The 23,598-nt window shown below is 50.5% G+C and overlaps 1 protein-coding gene and 1 long non-coding RNA gene across 4 annotated transcripts in view; one reads left to right on the forward strand and one right to left on the reverse strand.

The window, feature by feature from the left end:
• fbn2b (fibrillin 2b) overlaps window positions 1–23,598 on the forward strand; it is a 40,065-nt gene that overhangs the window by 2,631 nt on the left and 13,836 nt on the right. For all 3 annotated transcript variants that reach the window (XM_057037961.1, XM_057037963.1, XM_057037962.1), the window contains exons 3-20: window positions 4,422–4,504; window positions 4,596–4,694; window positions 8,443–8,538; window positions 8,685–8,780; window positions 13,248–13,445; window positions 14,237–14,362; window positions 16,406–16,531; window positions 19,127–19,279; window positions 20,271–20,579; window positions 20,659–20,802; window positions 21,035–21,154; window positions 21,236–21,361; window positions 21,448–21,570; window positions 21,895–22,170; window positions 22,272–22,325; window positions 22,396–22,521; window positions 22,603–22,728; window positions 22,977–23,096. In XM_057037961.1, coding sequence (XP_056893941.1) covers window positions 4,422–4,504; window positions 4,596–4,694; window positions 8,443–8,538; window positions 8,685–8,780; window positions 13,248–13,445; window positions 14,237–14,362; window positions 16,406–16,531; window positions 19,127–19,279; window positions 20,271–20,579; window positions 20,659–20,802; window positions 21,035–21,154; window positions 21,236–21,361; window positions 21,448–21,570; window positions 21,895–22,170; window positions 22,272–22,325; window positions 22,396–22,521; window positions 22,603–22,728; window positions 22,977–23,096 — 2,501 coding nt within the window. The remainder of the gene's footprint in view (window positions 1–4,421; window positions 4,505–4,595; window positions 4,695–8,442; window positions 8,539–8,684; window positions 8,781–13,247; window positions 13,446–14,236; window positions 14,363–16,405; window positions 16,532–19,126; window positions 19,280–20,270; window positions 20,580–20,658; window positions 20,803–21,034; window positions 21,155–21,235; window positions 21,362–21,447; window positions 21,571–21,894; window positions 22,171–22,271; window positions 22,326–22,395; window positions 22,522–22,602; window positions 22,729–22,976; window positions 23,097–23,598) is intronic.
• LOC130528503 (uncharacterized) lies at window positions 11,667–15,919 on the reverse strand. The gene is made up of 3 exons (XR_008951313.1): window positions 14,613–15,919; window positions 13,783–14,017; window positions 11,667–13,590 (listed from the first exon to the last, which is right to left on the reverse strand). It is a non-coding gene; the product is annotated as an uncharacterized LOC130528503 (long non-coding RNA).

Raw genomic sequence — 23,598 nt, forward strand, 5'->3', positions numbered from 1 at the left:
AAAGTTCTGGGCCCATTTTCATAGAGCCTATCAGTTATTTCTATCAGGCTCCCATCTGTCCCAGCTTATGGTCTCCCCCCCCCCCCCCCCCGGTGCCAAGCCACAGGAAATGAGGTATTCCTATCACCCGAGGGGGGTATGAAAAGGGCATTTGTTTCACCGCTGTAGGTGACAAAAACAGCCGAGGGGAAGCCAGAAAGCAGGAAAAGTATGAAAGAAGGAGAGCGCACGGGGAAATGAGATATGAGGTGTAGAATTGGCTGGTGAGATGGAGCGATAGGAAAGTAAACTCGCCCAGTTCCATCCAGAAGGGCTTATAAATAGCCCAGGGGAGCTTCACGGGACTGCAAACACGTCCAGGATCGGCTCCCGTTGTGCAGCGGAGCTGAATGTCTCCGCTCTGTCAACGGGCGACGGTCCAAAAATGGGGAAAAGCCACCCTTCGCCAAAACTTGCCTCCTCGGCGAGGCAGCGCGAGACAGGGGCGTCGCTTGGAGAAAGCGGCGGGGCTTGCACAATAGCTTATTGTGTGATGGACCAGTGTGCGATTTCATGAGAGTGTGTCAAGCCCGCAGACTTTTTCCATTACAGTTTTAAGATCTGGAATGAAACGCTCCTGCCGGGATACTCCTCTGTGTCGAGGTAAATAAGTAGTGAGGCGACACCAGTGAAGCCCAGGATGGGTTAATGGGGATAAATAAGAGAGGAGAGTCCGATGGGTCAGCACAATCAGGGAAGAGAGCCTTTTTTAATCATTTGTAATGGGTGTTGTCTGCTAACTGTCACTTGAATCCCTGCGATATGCTAAATGTTCTTGGCCAAAGCAAATAGTTCCAAAGTGCTGAATTTAGTTTCAGTTACTGTTTGAGTGTTGCCCGGCGAAAGCAATCAGAGCTAATCAGATTACTGGGGTAAGTCATCCACACATGTGCATGTTTGATGTAAAGGGCTCTGGACACACAGATGCCGCTGTGGAAACATTTGTGGGGTGTGAGTAAACGCTCTTGGCCCTGCCTAGCGTGTCCTAAATGGCTCTTGTAAAGGAATCGCTGATTTTTACTACGAGTTTGCAGCGTTTGCTCCACAATAAAAGCTCATAGTTGCGTCCCAGCGCAGCTGTCCCATCGGCCTGTCAATCATCCCTCGTGGGTTCTCCGTGTGGGACATAGAGGGAGGTTAGCTTAATGATGGTCATTATGCTGGCCATGAGCACTGGTGCTGTGTTTATTTGTTGGCGAGGACTCCACATCCCCTGGTTTGCCTCTGCTAGCGCTCGCTCTGATGCTGACTGACTCTGATTTATTAGCTCCCTCTGCGTCCTGGCATCGGTCCACCCCCGGCCACATCGGGCCTAACGTTAGCTGGCCCGACGGGGTTTCTCCGCAGACCATTTCTCTGGTGGTTACGGAGGGAATATCAGTCTCTTTCAAAATAAAATGGCCGTACATTCATCGTTTTTTAAAGTTTATTTAGAGGACAAGTCCATCCAAGTCTTTAGCTGTCATTCTCGCTAACTTTATCCAGCTGGGTGAGGGTAAGCCAACGTGTGATGATGACTAACGAAGCAGTGTGTCAGGCCAAAACCAGCCTCACGAGGCCCTTCTGGGTGGTGTCAGTGATGATACTGATGCAGAGCCACTGTCTGGGAAGGCAGTTACCCTAGCTAGCCACCAGGGGCGCTCCCTCTGCTTTCCTATGTGGCTGTAGTTGCATTCAACACCAGAGATGGAAAAAGAGGGAATGAAACGACCGTCGCCTCGGTCCATTCCTGAGCATTTCGCTCTCGGGCCGTGAGAAAAAAGTGATGTCATTTTTCGTTTTCGTGCGGCGCTGCTTTCTCAGGATGTATGAGATGTTTTGGCCAGAACAAACTGTTGTTGAAACCTCAAGAAAACAAAAGAAAAACTCTCGCTTCACGCGGCGTAGGTCCGCCAGTCTAAAGGAAGTGGGTGTCCCGAGTTTTACATTCCGCCACCATCCCTCCTCCGTCGCCAAAAATGAGAGCTACAGCCCCAGGTGTTAGTGGATACCAGGCACACGACCTTTGACCCGTGACTTCAACACTGACCTACATACACAGATACAGACACTTGACCCAGAGCTCTTGGCACAAGTGTGAACTTCTGGTGCGCGTCTTGATGGAAACAGAGCATCTGTGGTCATTTTCCACGCGTGCCCGCTGCCCCCCCCCCCCCCCCGTAGGTCAACCAAGCTTGGCTGCTCTCAACGGCTGCAACCTTTGACCCCGGGGATTCCTGAGGCTACAGAGGGACGAGTCGTTGGTTTTCGCAGTTTCTAATTTTAGAGCCGCAAGTAAAACATTTACCGTGTTCTCTTCAGCGGCGTTAGCGCGCCGATGCTAAAGCGAGTCCATCTGAGTTCATCCGTGCGCACTCAAATCTCAGCAAAGATCTGGAGGCCTGATTGCAGCGTCCGTCTCCTCCTGAACTCTTCAGATTTGCCCTCAGACGAGGTGACAGTCCTCCTGCCTCTCTTACTATTAATGGCCATTAACGAGCAATCCACGACCCAGGAGGCAACTTCAAACAGTTAATCTCCTCTAGATTAAACCCCCAGAACAGTCGGATGTGTCAATATCGGACAAAGCCGGCGGGGGTCGACCCCTTTTTATGGTTTTTTCCCTCTTTTTTCACTCTCTGTGTGATGGGAGAGGAGAGGGAAAACGAGAGCGAGGGAGAAAAACAAAGCGGAGCAGCTCGGGTCAGACTCCGATAATCCTCCATGTATTGACATACTGAAGATCAGCAGAATATCGTCGACTCCTATAGCTCATTAGGAGCTGGAATGTTGATTTCTTGTGGAGTTTTTTTTCCCTTCAGAGGTCTTTCATGTTGCTGTTTTACCCCCACTAGGACTCTGGGATTCCTCTTACTTGTCTTGCTTTCTTCTGTGTTTCCATATCTCCTTTTCCGCTCCTCCTCCTCCTCCCGCTTCCTCCTCTCCACGGCATAAACTTGTTTTCCTTTCCCTCCTGCCGATCCCCATTTCTTTTTCTCCTCCCACCATCCTGTCTTCTCCTTTAGCCTCCATTCCTCCTCACACTTTCTCTCCTAAACTTCCAAATTTCTTCTTCCACCACTTCTTCTATTTGTTCGGTTTTTAACTTCCCTCTTCGTCTGACCGCTAATTCCACTTGTGTAAACATCTCCGCTGTGCTTGCCCATCTGTTTGTCCATCTGGTAATGTGGTTAGAGGTGTGTGTCAGAGATCTCTTTCCCGCTGGAGAAGCTTTCGCTAACTTGCGCTACCGACCAACTTGCACCATTGTAGCTATACGAAAGTTTCCCCGTTAATAAATTACAGACGTTAGCGCTGAAAACCTGGGAAAATATCATTTAAGGGGCGGTTCCCTTTCATCGTGGGAAACATCATACATGGGATTTACAGCCCTTCTGACAGGCCGACTTTAAATTTGTGTTCAGTCTAGAGGAATGCTAAGCGATGCTAGCTTTCTGCCCTCATAGAGAAAGAAAAAAAAAACATCTAAAAACAGCAAAACTTCACACCCTCGTAAATTACATGCTGGTGTGAGAGGATTTGATCTCTGTGAGCATCTGGATTAGGATTCATCCCACTTTACTGAAATGTGCTCCTACAATAGCGTGCCAATGGCTAAAGGGAGCGGCTAACCGGCTACACAGAAGCAGCCGTCATCGGAAGGTTTAAAAGGTCGCCAAGATATCATTAACACCACCACACTGCTGGAAGCCCTCAGCCCATTAAACTGTTGCATGAGGCTTTTTGGCATATATCACCCAAGTGGAGGCTTGGGCTTGAGTCTCCCTCACACACACACACACACACACACACACACACACACACACACTTCTCTGCAGTCTAACGCCTGTGATTGATGCACAAGCAGAGCTGGCTGTGAAGTGTATGTGCCTGAGTTTGCGTGTGTGTGTGCGGTCATCGCCATCTTGAGCTCCGGGTAAACAATGTCCTCACCAACCCGCCGGGCCAAACACACGCTCCAGACACCGCAACGGCTCTCACATCTGTCAGGCCGGGTCGGAGGTCAGTGCAGGCTCTCCTCCATTCAGGGGCGGAAGCGTCACCTGGGGAGGGTGAGGGCAGCAAATGGGGAGTATCGCTGGATATGTGGATGGTTTCCAGAGAACAGGACCGCCAAACGTCCCGATGCAAGTTTATGGCTCCCACCCGTCCGTGTTTAGATTCCAGCTCTCAGTGAAAACAAAATGCGACCCCTCACGTTGTCGGACCGCTCGTGTTTCACTCCTCTCCTCTCCATCCATCACTGGACCGAACGTGTTTACTCTGAAAGCAGAGAGCATGAAGGAATCCCAGAAAATTGCTTTGTTTGGCGGTTTGTACAAGAAGTTGAGGAGGTCTGGGTGACTTCAACCAGTCTGCTTGTTCTGTCTCGCCTCTCTCAGACCCAACGTGTGTGGTTCCCGCTTCCACTCATACTGCTGTCCGGGCTGGAAGACTCTCCCAGGGGGGAACCAGTGCATCGTCCGTAAGTTCTTCGCCCCCTTCTCGCCGGATTTTAGCGCAAGTGTCCACTGTCAAAACATGCTAACAGCTAAAAATGCTCTCCTCCTCTCCAGCAATCTGCAGGAATTCTTGTGGCGATGGCTTCTGTTCCAGGCCCAACATGTGCACTTGTTCCAGTGGGCAGCTCTCCCCCAGCTGTGGCTCAGGAGCAGGTCGGTACCACCACCACCACGATACTGCGTCTGGTACCTTCTTTCTGATAAAGCAGCAGTTGCCGTCAGGGCCCTGCTGGCATTGCTTGGAGGTAAAACGGAGGTGGGGCTGGTCACGGGGCCTCATACCTCCTGTTGCTAACAACGGGCTCAATTCCAAGCAGCCACCTCTAAAAGAAGCCGTTAGCCGTGCTTTCACTTTCATTTTCACCCCAAAAACGTTTGATCTGCCTGTTTTAGCTTCACCTTTGGTTAGTGGTTAGCTTTACCTTTTTATAGAGTTAAAAACTGCATAAATAGCTTCAGCCAGCAAAGCTACACTTATGGCAGCAGTTGTTCCAAATGTTTAGCAGTTTAGAGCTACTCCAGAGAAGCTAAAGTAGCTCCCCACAAAGCTCAAAATCTTGTGGTGGAATCACAGCAGAGTGGCTCGCTGGAGCGAGTAGTTGCAGAAAAGGCTGAGGACTCCGACAACGTTCACCGATTCCAAATAGATCCATTTGCCTCCTGCGCATTTAAGCCGAACCTCGCAGCTACTTAGCTTCCTGTCACTTAAATATGTCGTTCGGTCGTTTAGCGGCAAATGTTATAAAGCGCAGAAACAGGAAAAACAGCTGCTCCGGCTCCGTCTTCTCCTCACCAGCACCTTCAAACGACCGGAACCATTAACTTTCTGGAGCCGCTGTAATGGGTAACGAGATAATCTGGTGTAGGAGCCCTCGTAAATATGTTGTTCTACACCTCGTCTTTTCAGTCGGAGCCACATTAACTAACTCAGACGGTTCTTTGGACGGGACCGTCCTCGGCGTTCTTCCCTGTTTCCACAGTTTCCACCGAGCTTTGCTGCTCGGCTGATTGATGGTGCTGTTATCTTTACTGGTCGGGTCTTAGCATGATCCAGAGAGTGACAGTGTTTCCACGGGGTTCTGAAGCCGAGGCTCTCTAACAAGCTCAGCTTGAGCGGTCGACGACGATGGATGAATAAAATCAGGTTCAATAGGACAAAACCCAGGATTCAGAGGGCTGATTACAGAGTTCTGGGCAACCTGACTCTCTTTCTTTCAGCGAAGGGGACCACCGTCTGAATAATTTCACGTTTTTAGAAATCCCCTTTTTCCGCTCGACGCCGCGCGTTCATGCAAAAGTGCTCTGAACTCCTGATGAAAATTGTCCCGCTTGTTACTCTGACGGCTTTCATTTCCTGTTCGTCGGATCTTTCAGCTATTTTCCAAAAGTAAAGGTCCCCACCCTCTTCTGGAGGGAGCCAGGGCAGCGCCGCTTCCAGTATAATAGTAGTCTGCAGAGCTCCAGGTCTGTTCTGCAGCCTGCAGGTCACAGAGTTTGTCAGGATTAGAGTCGAGTCTGGCCGCCCAACTCAGTCTGCTTGGCTTAGTTAGAGAGCAGTGTGTGTGTGTGTGTGTGTGTGTGTGTGCGCGCTGAGGTGTTTTACTGCAGTTTAATCTTGAACCATAAAGTTAACGGGCTCACAGAAAGCATTTGTTTGTTAAACACCTCTGGGTCATGCTAGCTTGGTCAGGGTGTGTAATAAGAAGTAGAGAATATGTTCTGCTTCGCTGCTTTAGTGGGTCAGAGTCGGCTCCTCGGTCACGCCTGGGCCCAGACCCTCGGTCTCACACACACACACACACACACACACACAAACTCTTATCATCAGATAGCTGTAAAACAGGATCTGTTCCACTCAGAAGAAAGGATGACCCCCCCCCAGAGGTAGGGCACAAGGGTGGAGCTCAGAGGAAACACTGAGGGATCTATATGGCAGGATTCACACAGATCTCCTGCCGAGGCCGTCCTCTGGAGAAACTTGAGCGAGGAACGTTAGCAGTTGGGGACTGGACTCGTGCGCCTCCCGACCCTCGTTAGGGGGTGGGAGGGCGGAGAGGGAAGCCAGCACGCCGCTGGACTTGCTGCACAAGCAGAGACGGGTTTATTGGCATGTGATTGGTGAAGGGGAAATGTAGGAGCGCTGGTGCGCTTTCATTGAGGTCAGAGGTCAAACAGCTTAATGACCTGACCCACACGCTCATCAGGAGCCGAACGCTGTGATGTCATAGAGGGACTAACTCCCGACAGAGCAGTCATGAGATCATTTGTGTCGATGGAAACAAACAACAAAACAAAAAAAAAAACCAACCCCGCCAATATACCGCCTTAATTAGTCCGATGCGTTCGTTTTAAGAACAGACTCTTCTCGCACGCACGCTGATTTCATTAAAACGCCCGCACATTTGGGACGAGCTCTCCCTTCCCATCATCCAGGCCTCGGATGGAAAAACCCGGTAAGGCCGTGACACCATGTTGACAGTAAACGTGAGTCACGTTGCGCCGATAACCCGGAGTTGTGACATGTCAGTTCCCAGATGTCAGTTCCTCAGGCTTGGAAGTCACCTCTGTAATGAAGCCGCTGGCTGCTGGGGGGGCGGCAGCTGTGCCCAGGACCATATAGGGCCTCCTTTACGGCCGCCTTCTCCCCATAACAATAATTACTGCATCATTACTACTGCGTTCCCATCTTAGACAGCTGTCTCTGGGCCGATGGAGTGGGATCCTGAGTCCTGGGAGAGTCGAGAGGAGCCTTTTATTTAGGGAACTATGTCAGCCCTGAAACGCTGTCGCGTCCCAAACAAGCTGTAAAAGTCGATAATCTGGTGAATATGTGTGAAATCTTGATGTCTGACTGGTTCACCGGGGTCAGTTTCCCTACACCAACCACGCGCTTGGAGCCCAGCCGGTCCGAGAGGAGCGGGTGAATCCGGCTCGAGCGCGGCTGGAAAGCCGCTCGGTTTTCCATCAGACATACGTGCGCTCACACAAACACCTGTAAAACACAGAGTTTGGACTTCCTGTGTTTCGCAGGGCCTCGTAAAAAACACCCAGATGTGACGACAAGAGCACAGAGGTGCAGTGTGGGGCCTCTACCCCCCCCCCCCCCGGCCCCGTCCCCAACACACACACACGTAACTTTCCACAAACGGGTGACTTGAGTGAAGGGAGGGAACGTTAACCGGTCCGATCATCTCCCCACCTAAAGCGAGGCTGTTTTGGCTGACGTAGGCTCACGTGACGCACACCTCAGTGCACGCGGGTGCACGGCGAGAACTGTTCCAGAGGAGCGGAGAACCGTCCTAAACAACCGTGACAGGTTTGGCTCCGCTAACAGTGAATTGCACCTTGAAGCCAGCGTTGGTTTATGCTAAACGTGCGCTCGCTATCCCGTGTGACTGGAAGCCCGTGTGAGGAGGAGCAGGAGATGGCAATAAAAATGCCGCTTAATCCGCTCATCATGACTCACAAAAGTCCTTTTTTATTTTGTCTGTGTGCCGGGTCGGGGGGGGGGATCACAGAGGCTCCTGTGGGCCAGTGTGTAAATTCTGAGTCTTATTGGGACGGCCGGGCTGCAGGGAGACTCATTTCCTCTGAACCGCACGCCAGAACCGCGTTTTCTGTTCAGACACCAACTGAAAGAGCTGGAAGGAAGAGAAAATAAAAGACTAACAATGAAATGTCCTCCTGATGTTGGGAGAGAGAGGCTGACGTGTGGAAACAGTGAGAAACCACCCAGTGTTCATGCTCTGTTGATCTCCTCCCGTGTTTGGCGAAACGTGAGCTCAGCAGAACGCCGCCGCTCTGCCAGGAAGCACAATTAGTGTGAGAAGCTGCGTTTGGGCCCCTGTTTTTACTCACTTAACCCGTCTTTTCGCCTTCCTGTGTTCTTCTTCACCCACAGTTCAGTCCTGCAACATCAGGTGCATGAACGGAGGCAGCTGTGCCGAGGACTCGTGCACGTGTCCAAAGGGCTACACAGGCAGCCACTGTGGACAACGTGAGTGCTTCACACCTGTGTGTCTTTTTAACCCGTCTGCGAGGAAAACTCCACCTACGTCCGACACGTTTTGCTAACTTCCTGTCACATTTAGCCAAACTGAATCCGAAGGGACTGACTCTTCCTCTGTCCTCTGTCTCCTTTAGCGGTGTGTGAGAACGGCTGTCAGAACGGCGGCCGCTGCATCGGACCCAACAGATGCGCCTGCGTCTACGGTTTCACTGGCCCGCAGTGCGAGAGAGGTGAGACGGGTTACGTGTTCGCCTTACTCTGCTCATACGTCTAAAACGAGTGCTAGCGTCACCGGCGTTGGACTTTATCGCGGTTGGAAACGTCCATCTGAACCGGTTCGGGTGTGGGGGCGCTCGTCCCCAGACAGAAGATCTGTGGAACCAGTTAAAGCTTCCTCCTGTCTGTTCCTTGTCAGGCCAGACAGTTCATGACTTCAGCACTTCCTGAGCGTTCAGACGCCGCTAACGCAGATACGGTAGCGTCTGTCAGACAGACAGTGGGTGTTTGTGTCCTCAGCCCTGATGGGAAGGCTGCACCCCGTGGGCGTCGGAAGAAGCTGGTAGAGTTCTGTGGAGGATGGACTATTGCAAACGTCGGCTTTTTATCGTATTCAGGATTTTAAACCCTCAGATGTATCATGATCCGCCCCTTCCACCCAGTTTATGGTCTGTTGTCACCAGATCTCATAACGTTCTATAGCTTTTACACGGACCTGCGCTGGGGGCAGGTCTTTGTAGGTTCCCATCAGGTGAGAAATACCCCCCCCCCCCCCCCCCCCCCCAATCACAAGCGTAATTAACCTGGCGTTCCCACAGGAACTGACTGAATAGACTTCCATTGTGGAGCGCTCGTGGACTTTTCCTGATTAGAGGGAAAGTAAGGAGGTCGGTGGGGGTTTGGGAGGGAAAGGGGGGGTGTCAGGGGAGGTGAAAATGAAAATAGTCTCCCCAGCTGTGTACACAAGGCTTGGTGGAGGGAGGTACCAACACCGTGTTAGAGAAATGGCGACCTGCAGGTAGAAAGGTCTGTTTGTTGGCTCGTGGTGGCAGAAAGAGGGGGAGGGGGAGGGGCTTCCATACGTGTTTCTATCCTTCGCTTTGAACACAAACCAAACAAGTTGGGTTTAATTATTGTGGAACATTCTCTTACTCATCGTCCACACTGAACCCCGGAGAGGGTTCCTGTTGTTATGACAGCCGTTTTTGTTGCGTGATTCAGAGACAATAAATCCAGTAAACTCTGATTAATCAGGCAGTGAAAGTATGACCACAGAGTTACTCATACAGATAGTTCTTTGATTACCGTGTTTTGCAACTCAATTTCTGCTGTCAACATCCGTGTCGGTGTTTTATTAATGCAAGAAAAGCAACAGTAGTGGTGACATCCGACAGGTTTACCCAGAATTGTCCAAAAAAGAGAAAACAGCCAATTAGCAGAAGTTCTGGGAGCATGAACGGCGTTCCCGTTAACCAGAAGAGCATTCCTGACAAAGATGAGCTACAGAACACACCGAGCCCCCCCCCGGTCTGAGTCACATGGATAGTAGAATCAGAACTTGGCCTCAGCAGCACAAAAACATGGACCTGCTGCGCTCTGCACTGACGACAGTCTGACTCGGACCTCTCATCCGGCGTCCGCAGCCACCAGATCTCAGGCCACAGAACTGCCTGGCTCTCCTCCTCTTGGCCTCTACCTGCACCTCATGACTCGATTATGGTGGACAGATTTGTGCGTCCCAATGATCCTCAGCTCAGTTGTCTGGGGGGCAGATGGCGAACGCTATTAGCTAGTTGGCAGGTTAGCCTCATGGCAAGAAGGTTGTGGGTTCAGGGCCTTTTTAAAGTGTTGTTCTCGCTTCTCTTTTGGTTTCTAAATTCTGATTTCCTCCCCAAAACAAAAATATCAGGTTTATTGGATAACACCAGAGCTTTCTGGTCCAGATAGAATTTGGACGGCTTTGACTCTTGTTGTGCTAATAAAAGACACATAATGAGCGATTAATCGACAAAGGAAGGAATAAATCTTACAGATGCCGTGTTGAACAAATCAATAAAAAAATAATTGGGTTTTGACTCTCACCTTAGGCATCACTTCCCTCTGGCCCTTTGTAGAGTTTTCACATGGGAGCGAAAGTTTAATGATTTCTCTTGTAAACAACCAAAGAGACGAGGCCATTATTCACCGCGGCCTGGAGCCCCCACAGTCCATGTTTGAGGAGCTTCTCGGGCTCTTTGATGGATGTGAGAAACGGGACAGGTTCGCTCTGGCCGCACTAAAAATAGCTGCGAAAAGAAAGACGATGTTTGTAATCTGCAGCAACGAGGACGTCACAGTCAACAAATGCACTTTTCAAGCTGCTTTCCGCAGATTTCCCATGTGTGACGTGAACGATGGAGCTGCTTTTACACACGCAAGCACACACACACACACACACACACACACACACACACACACACACACTTGATGCTGGTAGACCGTCTTATCTCCAACGCTACAATTCTCCCACAGTTGTTTCTGCTGTGGTGCGTTTAGGTGCCTGCTTTGAGTGCGTGAAACACAAAATGATCACAGACCCCGAGGAACGACCCGGAGATTTCAGGCTGATAAAAGTTCTGATAAGACTAAAGTAGGCTATTTTGGTTCAGCGTGATGAAGATAAACACACCAAAACAAACAAGGCAACACATTAAAATGATTTATTTGTATCCACATTTGCAGGAAACACGCGCGACACACACAGACGCACGCACATGCTCGATGTAATCAGAGATTCCGCAAGAGGGGCCAGACATGTGCATGTGCTGGGTCTGCACACACGCGCACACACACACACACACACACACACACACACACACACAGGATTTTTTAACAGGTAAGTAACAGCATGACGTTTAGTCTCTGAGCAAATCTTCCAGCTGAATAAAGTCTAGAGGCTTCACGCCCCCAAGACACACACACACACACACCACACACACACACATTCATTTGACCTGCTGACCTCTTGTCACAGAAAACTATGCAGGAATAATGACGGCTCAGTTTCAGTGTGATCCACTCATATTTTAAGGGTCTTATCTTACACAGACACCTCCTCCTCCCCCCCCCACACACACACATACACATCTGGCAGTTTAAAAAATATTTCAGCAGTTATTAATGAATCTAAAGTGGTTGGGCCATAGTTTTTTCGCCCAGTCTACTGTTCAGGTCATCGTCCAGTCCTGTCGTCCCACAGCTGGACGGGCTTGATGGAAAAATGGTTTCCCAGGCAGCTCAGAGTTCCAGACGGGCTTAAATATTTTCTCACCTCAGCTTTTTCTGTATTAATCCTATTTTAATCCACCTTTCATCGGTGCAAAGCCTAATTGTCCCGGTCTTTTTGTAAAACCAGATTTTTTTAAATTCGTATTTGGCTCGGCTACCAGACATCACATCCTGTTAGCACAGCCCAATACGAGCTCCCCAGCCTCAGCCGTGATCTGGGTGAGAGGTCAGGACGACTAGGTGGTCCCTGGCAAGGGGCCACAGGCAGTAATAAGAGAATAAAAATATCCCGGTGCCGGAGGGGAAAGAGATTCCATTCACAACAATAGAGATGATCAATGAAACCGCCGGCTGCAGACGGTGACGGTCGCTTTCGAGCAGGCTGTTGCTGTTGCTCGGGTCGGGCCGGCTGGATGCCGTGCTCTCCGCGTACTGCGCATTCTTGTGGATGCACGTGTGTGGAAAAAGACAGAGCCCTGCTTGAGAAAGCATGTGTATGCATGTCTGTTTAATTCAGCGCACATGTATACTCCGTGGACCTTGGATGCTACTCTCGCCTTCTCTTTTTTTGCTGCTGCCGCTGCCGGATGATCCCAACTGACTTTTCTCCATTAGGAACTTTAAGAAACAGCTTTAGTGACTAAACAAGCCGAGATGAGCGCTCACATTTAGTGGGTTCTGTCAGAATGTTATCTGCTAAACCTCTGGCAGGGACCCTCAGTCCTAAATGGGGTTTTACGGATTGCCCAAGTCAGTGGATTTGAGCGTGATGCTAGTGGCCAGTTTGAGATTTAACGGGGGGTTTGAGGACTCGGGCTACCAGCTCGACGCTCTTTTGAGATGGTCCAATGTCACAGTGGAAGTTAGTCAATGGACGAGCTCAGAACCCATCATTGTTCCAACCATGACCGTGTGGGAATTCGCACACAGCTGGTTAGCTGTTAGGACGGAGCATAGCAGACATTCCAGTCGTGTTGTTCGATCCATGGTGAAAAACAAATCCAGTTTTGTAGCTCAGTACACACAGTTCTAATAAACAAGTCACACATCCTGATTAGATCCTGGTCCTGATTTATGCTGCTACCAACACTCAAATCATACTTCTAAAGCCCTCGTAAAAAATCGGCTACTTGTAAACACTCGTTTTATGGCGACTGCTGCTCCAAAGACTAAACACAAACACCGGAACTGTGACGACGTGATTAAAAGCCCGTTGAGTCTCCTCACATCATCCTCTCATGTTGTGCCATTGTGTTTCCACATCTCTCTCTCCGTTTGTTGTTGTTCGCACAAGAAAAGAGGGAGAGTTAACTGCAGGGAGGACGTCTTTAGTTGACACAAGCGGTGTCACGTCACCTCATATGGCCTTATGCATTGTGGGAAATGTATTTTCCATGACCTAATGGTGTATTCGTGCCTCTTTCCCCGCACAGACTACCGGACCGGGCCGTGTTTCACTCAGGTCAACAACCAGATGTGTCAGGGCCAACTCAGCGGGATCATCTGCACCAAAACCCTCTGCTGTGCCACCATCGGCCGGGCCTGGGGACACCCCTGCGAGCAGTGCCCCGCCCAGCCGCACCCCTGCAGGCGGGGGTTCATCCCCAACATCCGCACCGGAGCTTGTCAAGGTCAGACGAGTGGAATGTCACGATTTAAAATGCCAATTTTCTTGTAAAACAAGTCCGGGTTAGTGTGCCAGACTAGCTGGACTCTTGCTGCTCATCATGCTGCGCACACCTGCCGGTCCGTACTGGGCATCCCAATCCCGTCCCTCTGGCAGAATAGATCAAAAAGAGTAAGATTATATAAGATAAACAAGTGAAATACGATCTTCTTTTATTAACATTCCTTCCCCTCCTCCACACACACACACAGACCCTCTCTAATAACTACCATAATAATCTGGAATAACCTACGACTGGCAATAAGCCTACATCAATATGGGACACATGTGGAGGTCGTTACCTTGGCTAAATGAGCCCAGTCATCTCCTCTCATGCACCGCATCCAGAAGTGCTCACGGGCTTGTTCAGATCCAAGTTCACCTGACCCAGAATCGCAAAGTCCAGACTCCTCCTCCCGCCATCAGATGGTATTTATGCTGCCTGCTGAGTGCACGCTCACGCGTCACGTAAACCTGCTGCTGGTGAGCACCCTCCCAAGTGCCAGGTCCAAAATACTGGGAAAAATGACTCATTCCCTGTGGGAAAAATGTACACTTCGAAAACCCATTTTCTGTTGAAACAAGGGTCTTTCTGGGAAAGGATCTTACGCATTAGAACCGGCGCCAAGACGCAGCTCACACAGAAAAGCAGAAACTGCATCGTTCTGAATGTGTGTTTAGTTAGTTGGAGGCCTAATTTTAACTCTGTAGGTGTCAGTAATCCCCTAATTTCATACTTTTTCCTTCCCATGGTAGATGTGGATGAATGCCAGGCTGTGCCGGGTCTTTGCGCAGGAGGCAACTGCATCAACACTGTTGGGTCCTACGAGTGTAAATGTCCCGCCGGCCACCGACAAAGCGACACCAGCCACAAGTGTGAAGGTGAGTTCAAGAAGGTCTGGATAAATACACATTCCACTATGGCAAGGAAGGTGTGGATTCAATTTCAGGTCTGGCCTTTGCTCTGTGGAGCTTTTATGTTCTCCCAGTGCCTGTGTGGGTTTTTCTCCAGTGTCCCCAAAATGCATCAATTTGATTGGGGACCCTGAATTGCTCCTTGGTGTGAATGTGTGTGTGTGTGTGTGCATATGTCCTGTGATGGGCTGGTGACCTGTCCTGGGTGTATTCCTACCTCTCTCCCAGTGATGGCTGGGATGGTCTCCAGCCCCCCAGTGACCCTTGAAATCGACAGTTTCCAGTACACTTCCCATCAGAGCGAAGACAAATGAAGATTTATGAAGCTTTTCAAGTCTGATCTAAGAAGACGACATAAACAGTTCAAATGAAACAATCTGCATGAGCTAATGACGGATATAACTGAAACCAGATTGGAGAGAATATTTCCTGCAGTCAATTTTCTTGAATTTGGCACGTGGTTTTGGCCGTGTGGGACCCATCATGGCGTGCACTTTGCGATAACAATGGATTTACTGGGATCAGCTGACAAATCCCGGGGGAAGGTGTTTAAAATTTAAGGACACACTCCGAGTTTAGACGTTTGGGCCTGCACGTGCACGTAGAAAGTGACAATTGGAGTTAAACCATCGTGGCATTCAGGTTATCCAGGCAGGAAGCGTCCCTCCTGGACCAGAGCCGCCGTGGTCTTAGTCAGAGAAATCGGTTCCCCTGAAGGACCACACGTCTACGGGCTGCTTAGAGCCCGGACAGAGAGCCTCTGTGCTCCTCTGGTTCGGTTATCGTGACAAACATCAATGTGATTTGTGTCGGAGCTGATGGAGGGAGACGTCATCGGGGCTTCTGGGCGAACGCCACCACCGGATCTGGAGAGACGTGGGAAGAGGTTCAAAAGAAAACACCATCTGGTGATATTTTAGATCCAGGACACCAAGTAAAACTGGTCCCTGGCAACTGGCCCACTGTTAAAGGGCATCAAACATGTTTGGAAGCTCTTAAGTTGTTGATTTTTTATGGAGAAAAACATGTTTTTTTTCTCTCCGGGCTTCGTCCAACAAACCTGTATGCAAATCAGCGAAACCCGGAGCAGCAGCAGTTGTGTGCCTGGCACAGACCGACAGGAAACCCGCGTTTAGCGAAATCTCACTAACAATCAGAGCGGACCGTCCTCAGGAGGCCGTTTCCAGGGAAACGGTTGACTGAAAGCTTTCACGGTGAACTTGGCGGAGCTTAGTTAAGGATCGGCTGCACTTAAGATGTCACTCTGGGCAAAAGGCACCTGGTTCCATGCAGCCCAGGCTGTCCTTAACAGGCCCCCTCCTCCTTTTTCTCCGTCTCCTTCCATTTTCCTTCCATAAATACAGTCGTTTGGGTTGAAACCAGCTGTTAGTGTTGAACAAAGAAACAGTCGCAGCATCCTCAGACTTTCTCATTACCCGACCATGGAAGGTGACATGACACTTGTTAGCCGAGTGTTTCTGTTCAGCTGCACAAACGTTAGCGGGTGGCAAGGGCATTTATTCACGTGTCCCCCTCTCCCTCTCACACACACACACACACACACACACACACACAGGTGTTTATCTGGCCAGCTTTTTCCAGCCTCCTGCCCTCAGACGTGAGTCAGCAGGAGAAGAACGCTTCCTCAGATTCCCGAAGCAGCTGCAGCTTCGCACATCCTCACCGATGTGTCCGCCCCTACAAAGACAAACACGAACACACCCACCACTTTGTCAATGAAAGGGCACAGGTGCACACACACACACACACACACACACACACACACATTACCGCCTGGCCACGTCTGCACTAATGCAGTCATTATGGCCCAAAGTGGTGCTGTAATTACGTATATGTAAGAAAAATAAGAGTGACGCATCCTAAAAACCACAGATGATGCAGCTAACCTGTCTGGTTTATTACACCCACGGTGGGAACTGCCATTGAAACGCAACAGGAGGGAGAAGCCCGCGCGACCCCATGACACGTGTGTTCTGCTGTGTGCTCCAGACATTGACGAGTGCAGCACCATCCCGGGCGTGTGTGACGGAGGAGAATGCACCAACACCGCCGGCAGCTACGTTTGCAACTGTCCCCGAGGCTACGTCTCCAGCACCGACGGCTCCAGGTGCATGGGTGAGTGCTTGGTGTTTTTGGACCTTGTTTGCACGCTCCCTCGGCCCGCCAGAACCCAGAACGCTGATGTGTAGCCGCCCAGCTCCCTCCCCCGCTTCCTTCCATGGCTTTGATGAGACAGCCCGGCCCGCAGAGCTTTGATCATCAGACGGCCGAACAGGCCCGGTTTCATTGACGACCCCGTCGGCGCCCTCCCCGACCTCTCAAGAAGAGACTTCATTGTGAATTTTCTCCTCTCTGCTCTCTACCCTCCATCATGTTCCATGCGTTCCATTTTGTGGGGGGGGGGGGGGGGGGGATGTTGAAGCAGACCTATGAAGGAGAGTGTGTGAAGGTTGTGTGTTCCTAAAAAAATGGAAGAGTTGAAGGGAGGAGCAGAAATGAGGCAGACCATCCTAAATGTGCGCGCGCTCGCCCAAACCTTAAACCCTCTCCATCTGTTTGGCTTTATGTGTGTCCATATTTTGCATTCCCCCCTCCTCCTTCCTGCTTTGCCCTGTGGAGACGCTGCAACTGTCTCCATATTTCAGCTGGATCCTGGCGGAGCTCGCTTGGAAAAAAGCGTGGAAAAGGCTCTGCGTTGACTCTGCTGTGCGTCCGTCCATCCTCTCCCCTTTCTCTTTGTTCCGTGTCTCCCATATCTGTTGCCCTGTTTCCTCCTGTTTCTCCTCAATCTTTGACGTTTTCTTCCTGGGCTTCGCTTACTTCAGTTATAGGTTCCAGCCCCTCAGCCTGCAGCAGGGTAGGAGGGCGTAAAAAAGGAGAGTGAAAATACAGCAGGTGGCCGCCGCCGCCACCGCGAGTCCTTTTGTTTTAATCGCTCGTCCCACTTCCAGTGTGGACAGGACTGGAATCCAAAGCAGACCGGATGAGTTCGGGTCCAGTCACATGACGTCTCGTCCCGCCTTTGTGTCCTTTTTATCCTGATGAACTTCAGAATTCTTCCTGTTGTAAGAGCTGTGTGTCCGGTGTTGGCCCGCGGCTCGTCCCTTGTGTCTCGAGGTGTTTTGGCCCTCCTGTCGGATAATCAGCTGTGGAGGATTGGACCGCTAACAGCTGCCGGGGGGGGGGGGGGCTAATGCTCTTTCACACCTTGGATGCTTTAAACGTGGAGAAGACCTGTCCAGTCAGTCAGTCAGTCAGTCAGTCAGTCAGTCTGTAAAAACGCAGTCCAAAATGAAAGCATATGCCTGTGAGGGTCTGGATCCAGTTTAAGTCGGCAGCAGCATTACCCCCCCCCAGCCTGCTTGGTCGTGTGGAGCGTCTCTGTCCTTTGCTAGCTTTTCTCTACATTCTGCATGTTTGCATGTGCATTTCTGTGCGTGTTCTGGAAGTGCAGGAAGGACTCGTCATGTATAATCACATGTTAACTGGACTGTACCGGACCTGGACCCGGGCCTGGACCCGGGCCTGGGCTCGCATTCTATGTACGGTAAATGGCAAGAATTGGGCCACATGGAAGTGATTAATTCCAGACTGCTAGCTTATTAGAGAGTTAATCAACGTGTGCCCCCCCCCCCCCCCCCGCCTCTCCCCTTCCCCAGTATTTGTCTGCGTAAGCGCTCAAACTTCTTTCACATATGTTTTACACTTTGGAAGATAACACACATGCCCCCAACCCCCCCTCTGCCTTTTTCCTGCTCCTTTCCATTAAAATCCCTCTCTGCCCCATTTACCGGTCACACATGCTCCTTCAGCCCCCCCCCCCCCCCCCCCCCCCCCCTCCTGCTCCATTGACCCTGAACTGGAACACTGTAACAAATAAGGCCCCCTTTTTGGAGGCCCTTCAGATTCCTGGAGTTAGTTGAGACCCCAGGCAACCTCTTCCTGCTGCCAGCCCATAAAGAAGCTTCCTCTCCAGTCTCTGCGGTGGGACTTGACCCGACCTGTCCAGCTCTCATATGTGTGGACAGTGGTGATTATTTGTGACCTTGTCCTGCCTGGGATATGGTGTTAATAGTGGAAAAGTGCTTAAAATGTTTAAAAGGGATCCACCAGTCGTGCTGAAAAGCGATGTTTTACTGCCCCCTGTGGTTGAGGTCAGAAATGCACTTGGACAACACAAAAAAACTGCACCACAGCAAACTTTGTTTGTATATTTGCCCTAAACTACAAGATGCCCGGTACTACAAGAACATAGGCTATACTTCACAAATAAATTGGATTGTAGTTATAACAATTAAATGATGTGCAGTTTGAAAGAGATGATCTCTTAAATGTTGCGCTGCTCCTCTGGCCCCAGCTCCCGCTGGCACTGAAGTGTTCAGAGGTTCTGCTTGTGTTAGTCATAGCAACACTCATCACGTGAATATCCAAATGGAAGCTCCTCCAATTTGGCATAAATATTTGCCAGGACTCAAGTATGAGCTGATCAGACATGTTTACATGTTGCAGAATTTAGCTGCAACAGCCGCACACAAACACTGTAATCCAACACAGAATCTTTGATTTTGTTGATATTATGTTTTGGAACCAAGTGGCGCGGCTCCTGCATGAGTCCGTGCAGAGGTCTGAGGTTGCTGGGTTTGGTTCTGCACCGGTTTCGAGCACTTTTTTGGCTTGCTAACTTAAACCTGCGTCTCCTCTCCCTTTCAGACCAGCGGGTTGGCACCTGCTTCTCTGCGCTGGCTAACGGCCGCTGCGCCGGCGAGCTGAACGGACAGTACACAAAGATGCAGTGTTGCTGCGACACGGGACGTTGTTGGGCTCTGGGTCAGATCCCCGAGATGTGTCCTGTCAGAGGATCTGGTACGTATAAGATAATCAGACTCGCAAACACAAATCCTTCTCTAAAAATGTCTGTCTGAGCTGATCCCAATATCCCTGAAGCCTGATTGATATTAGCTTGAAATCGAGACAGAAGATCAATCACACCCTTTATTGTTCCGTTAAAAAAACTGGCAGTCTTCACAAAAGACTGTGTAGAACTTGGCAGGAGGAGAAGCAGTAAATAAACACGAGAGTCTAAATGTTCCATGTTCCAAACGAGCTTCACAGAACTGGCAAAAGAGACAGTAGTGACAGTCTTCATGTTTATGTGTGTGTGTGTGTGTGTGTGTGTGTGTGTGTCTGAGAGCGTCTCCACTCAAACTGATTAGCATGATGTCATGAGCACAAACCAAACACAGAAAGATGGAACAGATTTCTGCGAAGATAATGACCCATTATGCTCTTCAGAAAGCTCTTCCTCTGCGTGAGAGTGTGAGCCACACTTGATCTGTTACTGATCTGGACACACACTCGCCTGCCAAGACAGGACGAGTGTGTGTCCAGATCTGTTTCTGTCTGTGTATGTGTGTGTGTCCTTGTCATAATGAATTAAGAACCCACAAACACAAACATAGAGTGCAAATACCACCCTATAGAGTACACATATGGTATGTTATATTAGCAAACGTAATGCTAACGGCACGCTAAAGTAGGGCAGACCAATCGCTTCGCACTCATTAGTCAGACGGACTTTCTCTCCGGTAAAATAACATCTGAAAACAGTACAAAATATTTAGTTTAAATGGCCAATTTGATATTTCAACAAGAACATCAGAATTTATCGCATTTTCTGGTCCTGCCAGGAAACAGTGAGGGATTTATTGTGTCTGTCTGGATCAGAATCATCCACAAGCTGATCAGACACAGAATGTTTGGAGGTGGAATGAGAGACCTGAGATAAACCAGCAGACCTGAGGTGCAGCTCAGCCTCTGCCTGGACCACGTGCGCTGACCCTTGTTTCTCTTGCAGAGGAGTTCAGACGTCTGTGCATCGTGGGCGTCCCTCAAGGACACGGCATCCCCAACGTCTACCCCAATACCAATTTCCCCACCTTTGGATTCAAGTTTCCCAGCCCAAATGGGAATGGGAATGGAGGAAACGGTGGCAACGGTGGCAACGGAGGAGGCTTCGGAGGCAACGGCGGAGGCTTCGGAGGCAATGGAGGAGGATTCGGGGGCAACGGCGGTGGATTTGGAGGCAACGGAGGCGGATTCGGAGGCAACGGAGGCGGATTTGGAGGCAACGGAGGAGGAGGGGGAGGAGGAAATTTACACATTGGTGAGGTTTCCTTTAGCAAAGTCAGGGTCGCAGCTTTGTCTGTTTGCACCTTGTTGACATTTTTGCCGCATGAACTCAGGCTCGGCCTCGGTCAACGAGTCCATCGACGTTTGCAAACACTTCACCAACCTGTGTCTGAACGGACGCTGCATCCCGACACCCACCAGCTACCGCTGCGAGTGCAACATGGGCTACAAACAGGACGTCCGCGGAGAGTGCATTGGTAAGAATAAAGCTGTCGCCTCCACCAGGTCCTAAAATGTCTCCAAGTGTTGAGTTGAAGGACTTGATTCTCATGTGGGAAGAGCCACATTCTGCAGGCACGTCTCACACGTTTGGACGAACGTTGACTGCACTGCACTGCCCTCTTCTGGTGACTGGAGGAACTCCCTCAGTGCAGGCGGACGTTCACACGTTGAACTTCTGAGTGGCATCATTTTCTGTCTCTTTTCCAGATGTGGATGAATGTGTGAGTAACCCCTGTATCAACGGGGACTGCGTCAACACGCCCGGGTCGTATCACTGCAGATGTCATGAGGGGTATCAGGGAACACCCACGAAACAGGCCTGCATCGGTACGTCCCGCTGTGCCGCGGAACGCTTTTCCTCCCCGACGTGTCGCTGTAACGCCGCTTTTCCTCCTCTGTTCTTGGCAGACATCGACGAGTGCATCGTGAACGGGGTGATGTGCCGCAACGGCCGCTGCGTCAACACGGAGGGAAGCTTCCAGTGCATCTGCAACGCCGGCTTTGAGCTCACTCCCAACGGGAAGAACTGCGTCGGTGAGCCTCGGATAGGGCTGAACTTTCGCCCGAAACTGCCGCTTTTGTGACCTGGGCCTAAATGTTCTGTCCCTGCGTCCCTCCAGATCATGACGAGTGTGCAACCACCAACATGTGCCTCAACGGCATGTGCATCAACGAGGACGGGAGCTTTAAGTGTATCTGCAAGCCTGGCTTTGCTTTAGCACCTAATGGACGTTACTGCACCGGTATGAATGATTCATGGGGCAAACAGAATCCTCAGCGCGCCGTCTGTGGAGCACTCACAGATCTGCTGCTTTTAAATCTTGCAGATGCCTTAACTCTGTCCAAAGTTTTTGGTTTATAAGAACATCTCCGTATACCCTCAAGCAGTGTCCAGAAAAAGACAGATTGATATTTGGGTCACTGGCCAGAGAGCGCACCAGTGCACGTCCCAGTGCAGCACATAACTTTTGAATGAATGCCGATTAATTCGTGAACCTTTCCACGCCTAAATGTCTTACCTGATGAAGTTGAAGCGCCAGCTGACGGTCCCCTCCTCTCCTTCTCAGACATCGACGAGTGTCAGACGCCCGGCATTTGCATGAACGGCCGCTGCATCAACTCGGAGGGCTCCTTCCGCTGCGAGTGCCCCCCCGGCCTGGCCATCGGCGTCGACGGGAGAGTGTGTGTGGACACTCACATGAGGACCACCTGCTACGGTGCCATCAAGATGGGCACGTGCTCGCGGCCGTTCCCCGGCGCCGTCACCAAGTCCGAGTGCTGCTGCGCTAATCCTGAGCACGGTTTTGGAGAGCCGTGCTACCCCTGTCCCTCTAGAAACTCAGGTATAAAACGGACATTAAACGCACAGATCGTGTCAGCTGCTTCTGTTTTGTTAATCTGGAGAAAAAGGGGGAAAAAAGAACCATTTTTTTTCATCTTTCAGCCGAGTTCCAGGCTTTGTGCAACAGCGGCATCGGCATCACAGCGGATGGCAGAGGTGAGTGTCCGCCGCGCCGTTTCCGTGCGCCGTCTCCGCGTTTACCTACAGACGACCTGTTCGCCCCTAGACATCAACGAGTGCGCGCTGGACCCCGACATCTGTCAGAACGGCATCTGCGAGAACTTGAGAGGAAGCTACCGCTGCATCTGTAACATCGGTTACGAGTCTGACACCAGCGGCAAAAACTGCGTCGGTGAGTCGGTTAGAAAAGACGAGGGAAACCTCCCCGATGACCTCCCGCTTCTAACCGGTTCCTCCACTCGACTTCCTGCAGACATCAACGAGTGTCTGGTGAACCGTCTGCTCTGTGACAACGGTCTGTGCAGAAACACTCCGGGTTCCTACACCTGCTCCTGCCCCAAAGGATTCGTCTTCAAACCCGAATCGGAGACTTGTGAAGGCGAGTGCAGACACACACACACACACACATACGCACACTTGTTGTTTGTTTGCCTCGTGTCCACATGTGCGGCTGTTTCCACCAACAATCGCAGCCATTGTGAGGCGACATCATTGCCAGATGTGTTGAATTTAGCTTCCAGTAAACATGTGGTGGGGAGCAGACGCGTGTCCACTTTGTCCAGAGGTGATGGTGAAGATCTGACTCAGCCTCTTGGCTCTGACTGGGGATGGGTGCACATGTTTCAGATATCAACGAGTGCCTCTCCAGCCCGTGTGTCAACGGAGTGTGCCGCAATGTGGCCGGGTCCTTCAACTGTGAGTGCTCGCTGGGCAGCAAACTGGACTCCACCAACACCATCTGTGTGGGTAAGAATTCTGCTGACACATGATGGGTCGCAAAAACAAGCAGAATGGGACAAAGAAATAATGATTAGACACGCTTACTTCCTCTTGGAGGAACAATTTGTCCCCGCAAATGCTAGGATTCTGAGATTATAACCGGATAAGATCAACTTTTACTGGTTTTATTGGTAGCTCTGAAAATACTAGAGTTCCACCCCCATTTGAGAATATATTGATGTTGTCATAGCAACCTTGCTAATGTCAGAAACCAGATCAACTCCAACGGGACCAAAGCTCTGTAGTTTTGTAACACTAGGATACAAAGGTCGAAGGTAAAATGAATTTATATCAGGAGGAATACGCTATTATGTAAATGAGCTGCAGAACTGTAGAGCGGAGCAAATAAGAAATCGAAAGGTTGAAGAGCTCAGCCTGAGAAAGCCAGTGAGTGGTCAGAAAGGATTTGCAATCTCAAGAGCGTTAGCACATCAAATGATCACTGATGCTGACCTCAAAGCTTGAGCGA

Source organism: Takifugu flavidus, chromosome 7 (assembly GCF_003711565.1).
Source record: "Takifugu flavidus isolate HTHZ2018 chromosome 7, ASM371156v2, whole genome shotgun sequence".
Lineage (NCBI taxonomy): Eukaryota > Metazoa > Chordata > Actinopteri > Tetraodontiformes > Tetraodontidae > Takifugu > Takifugu flavidus.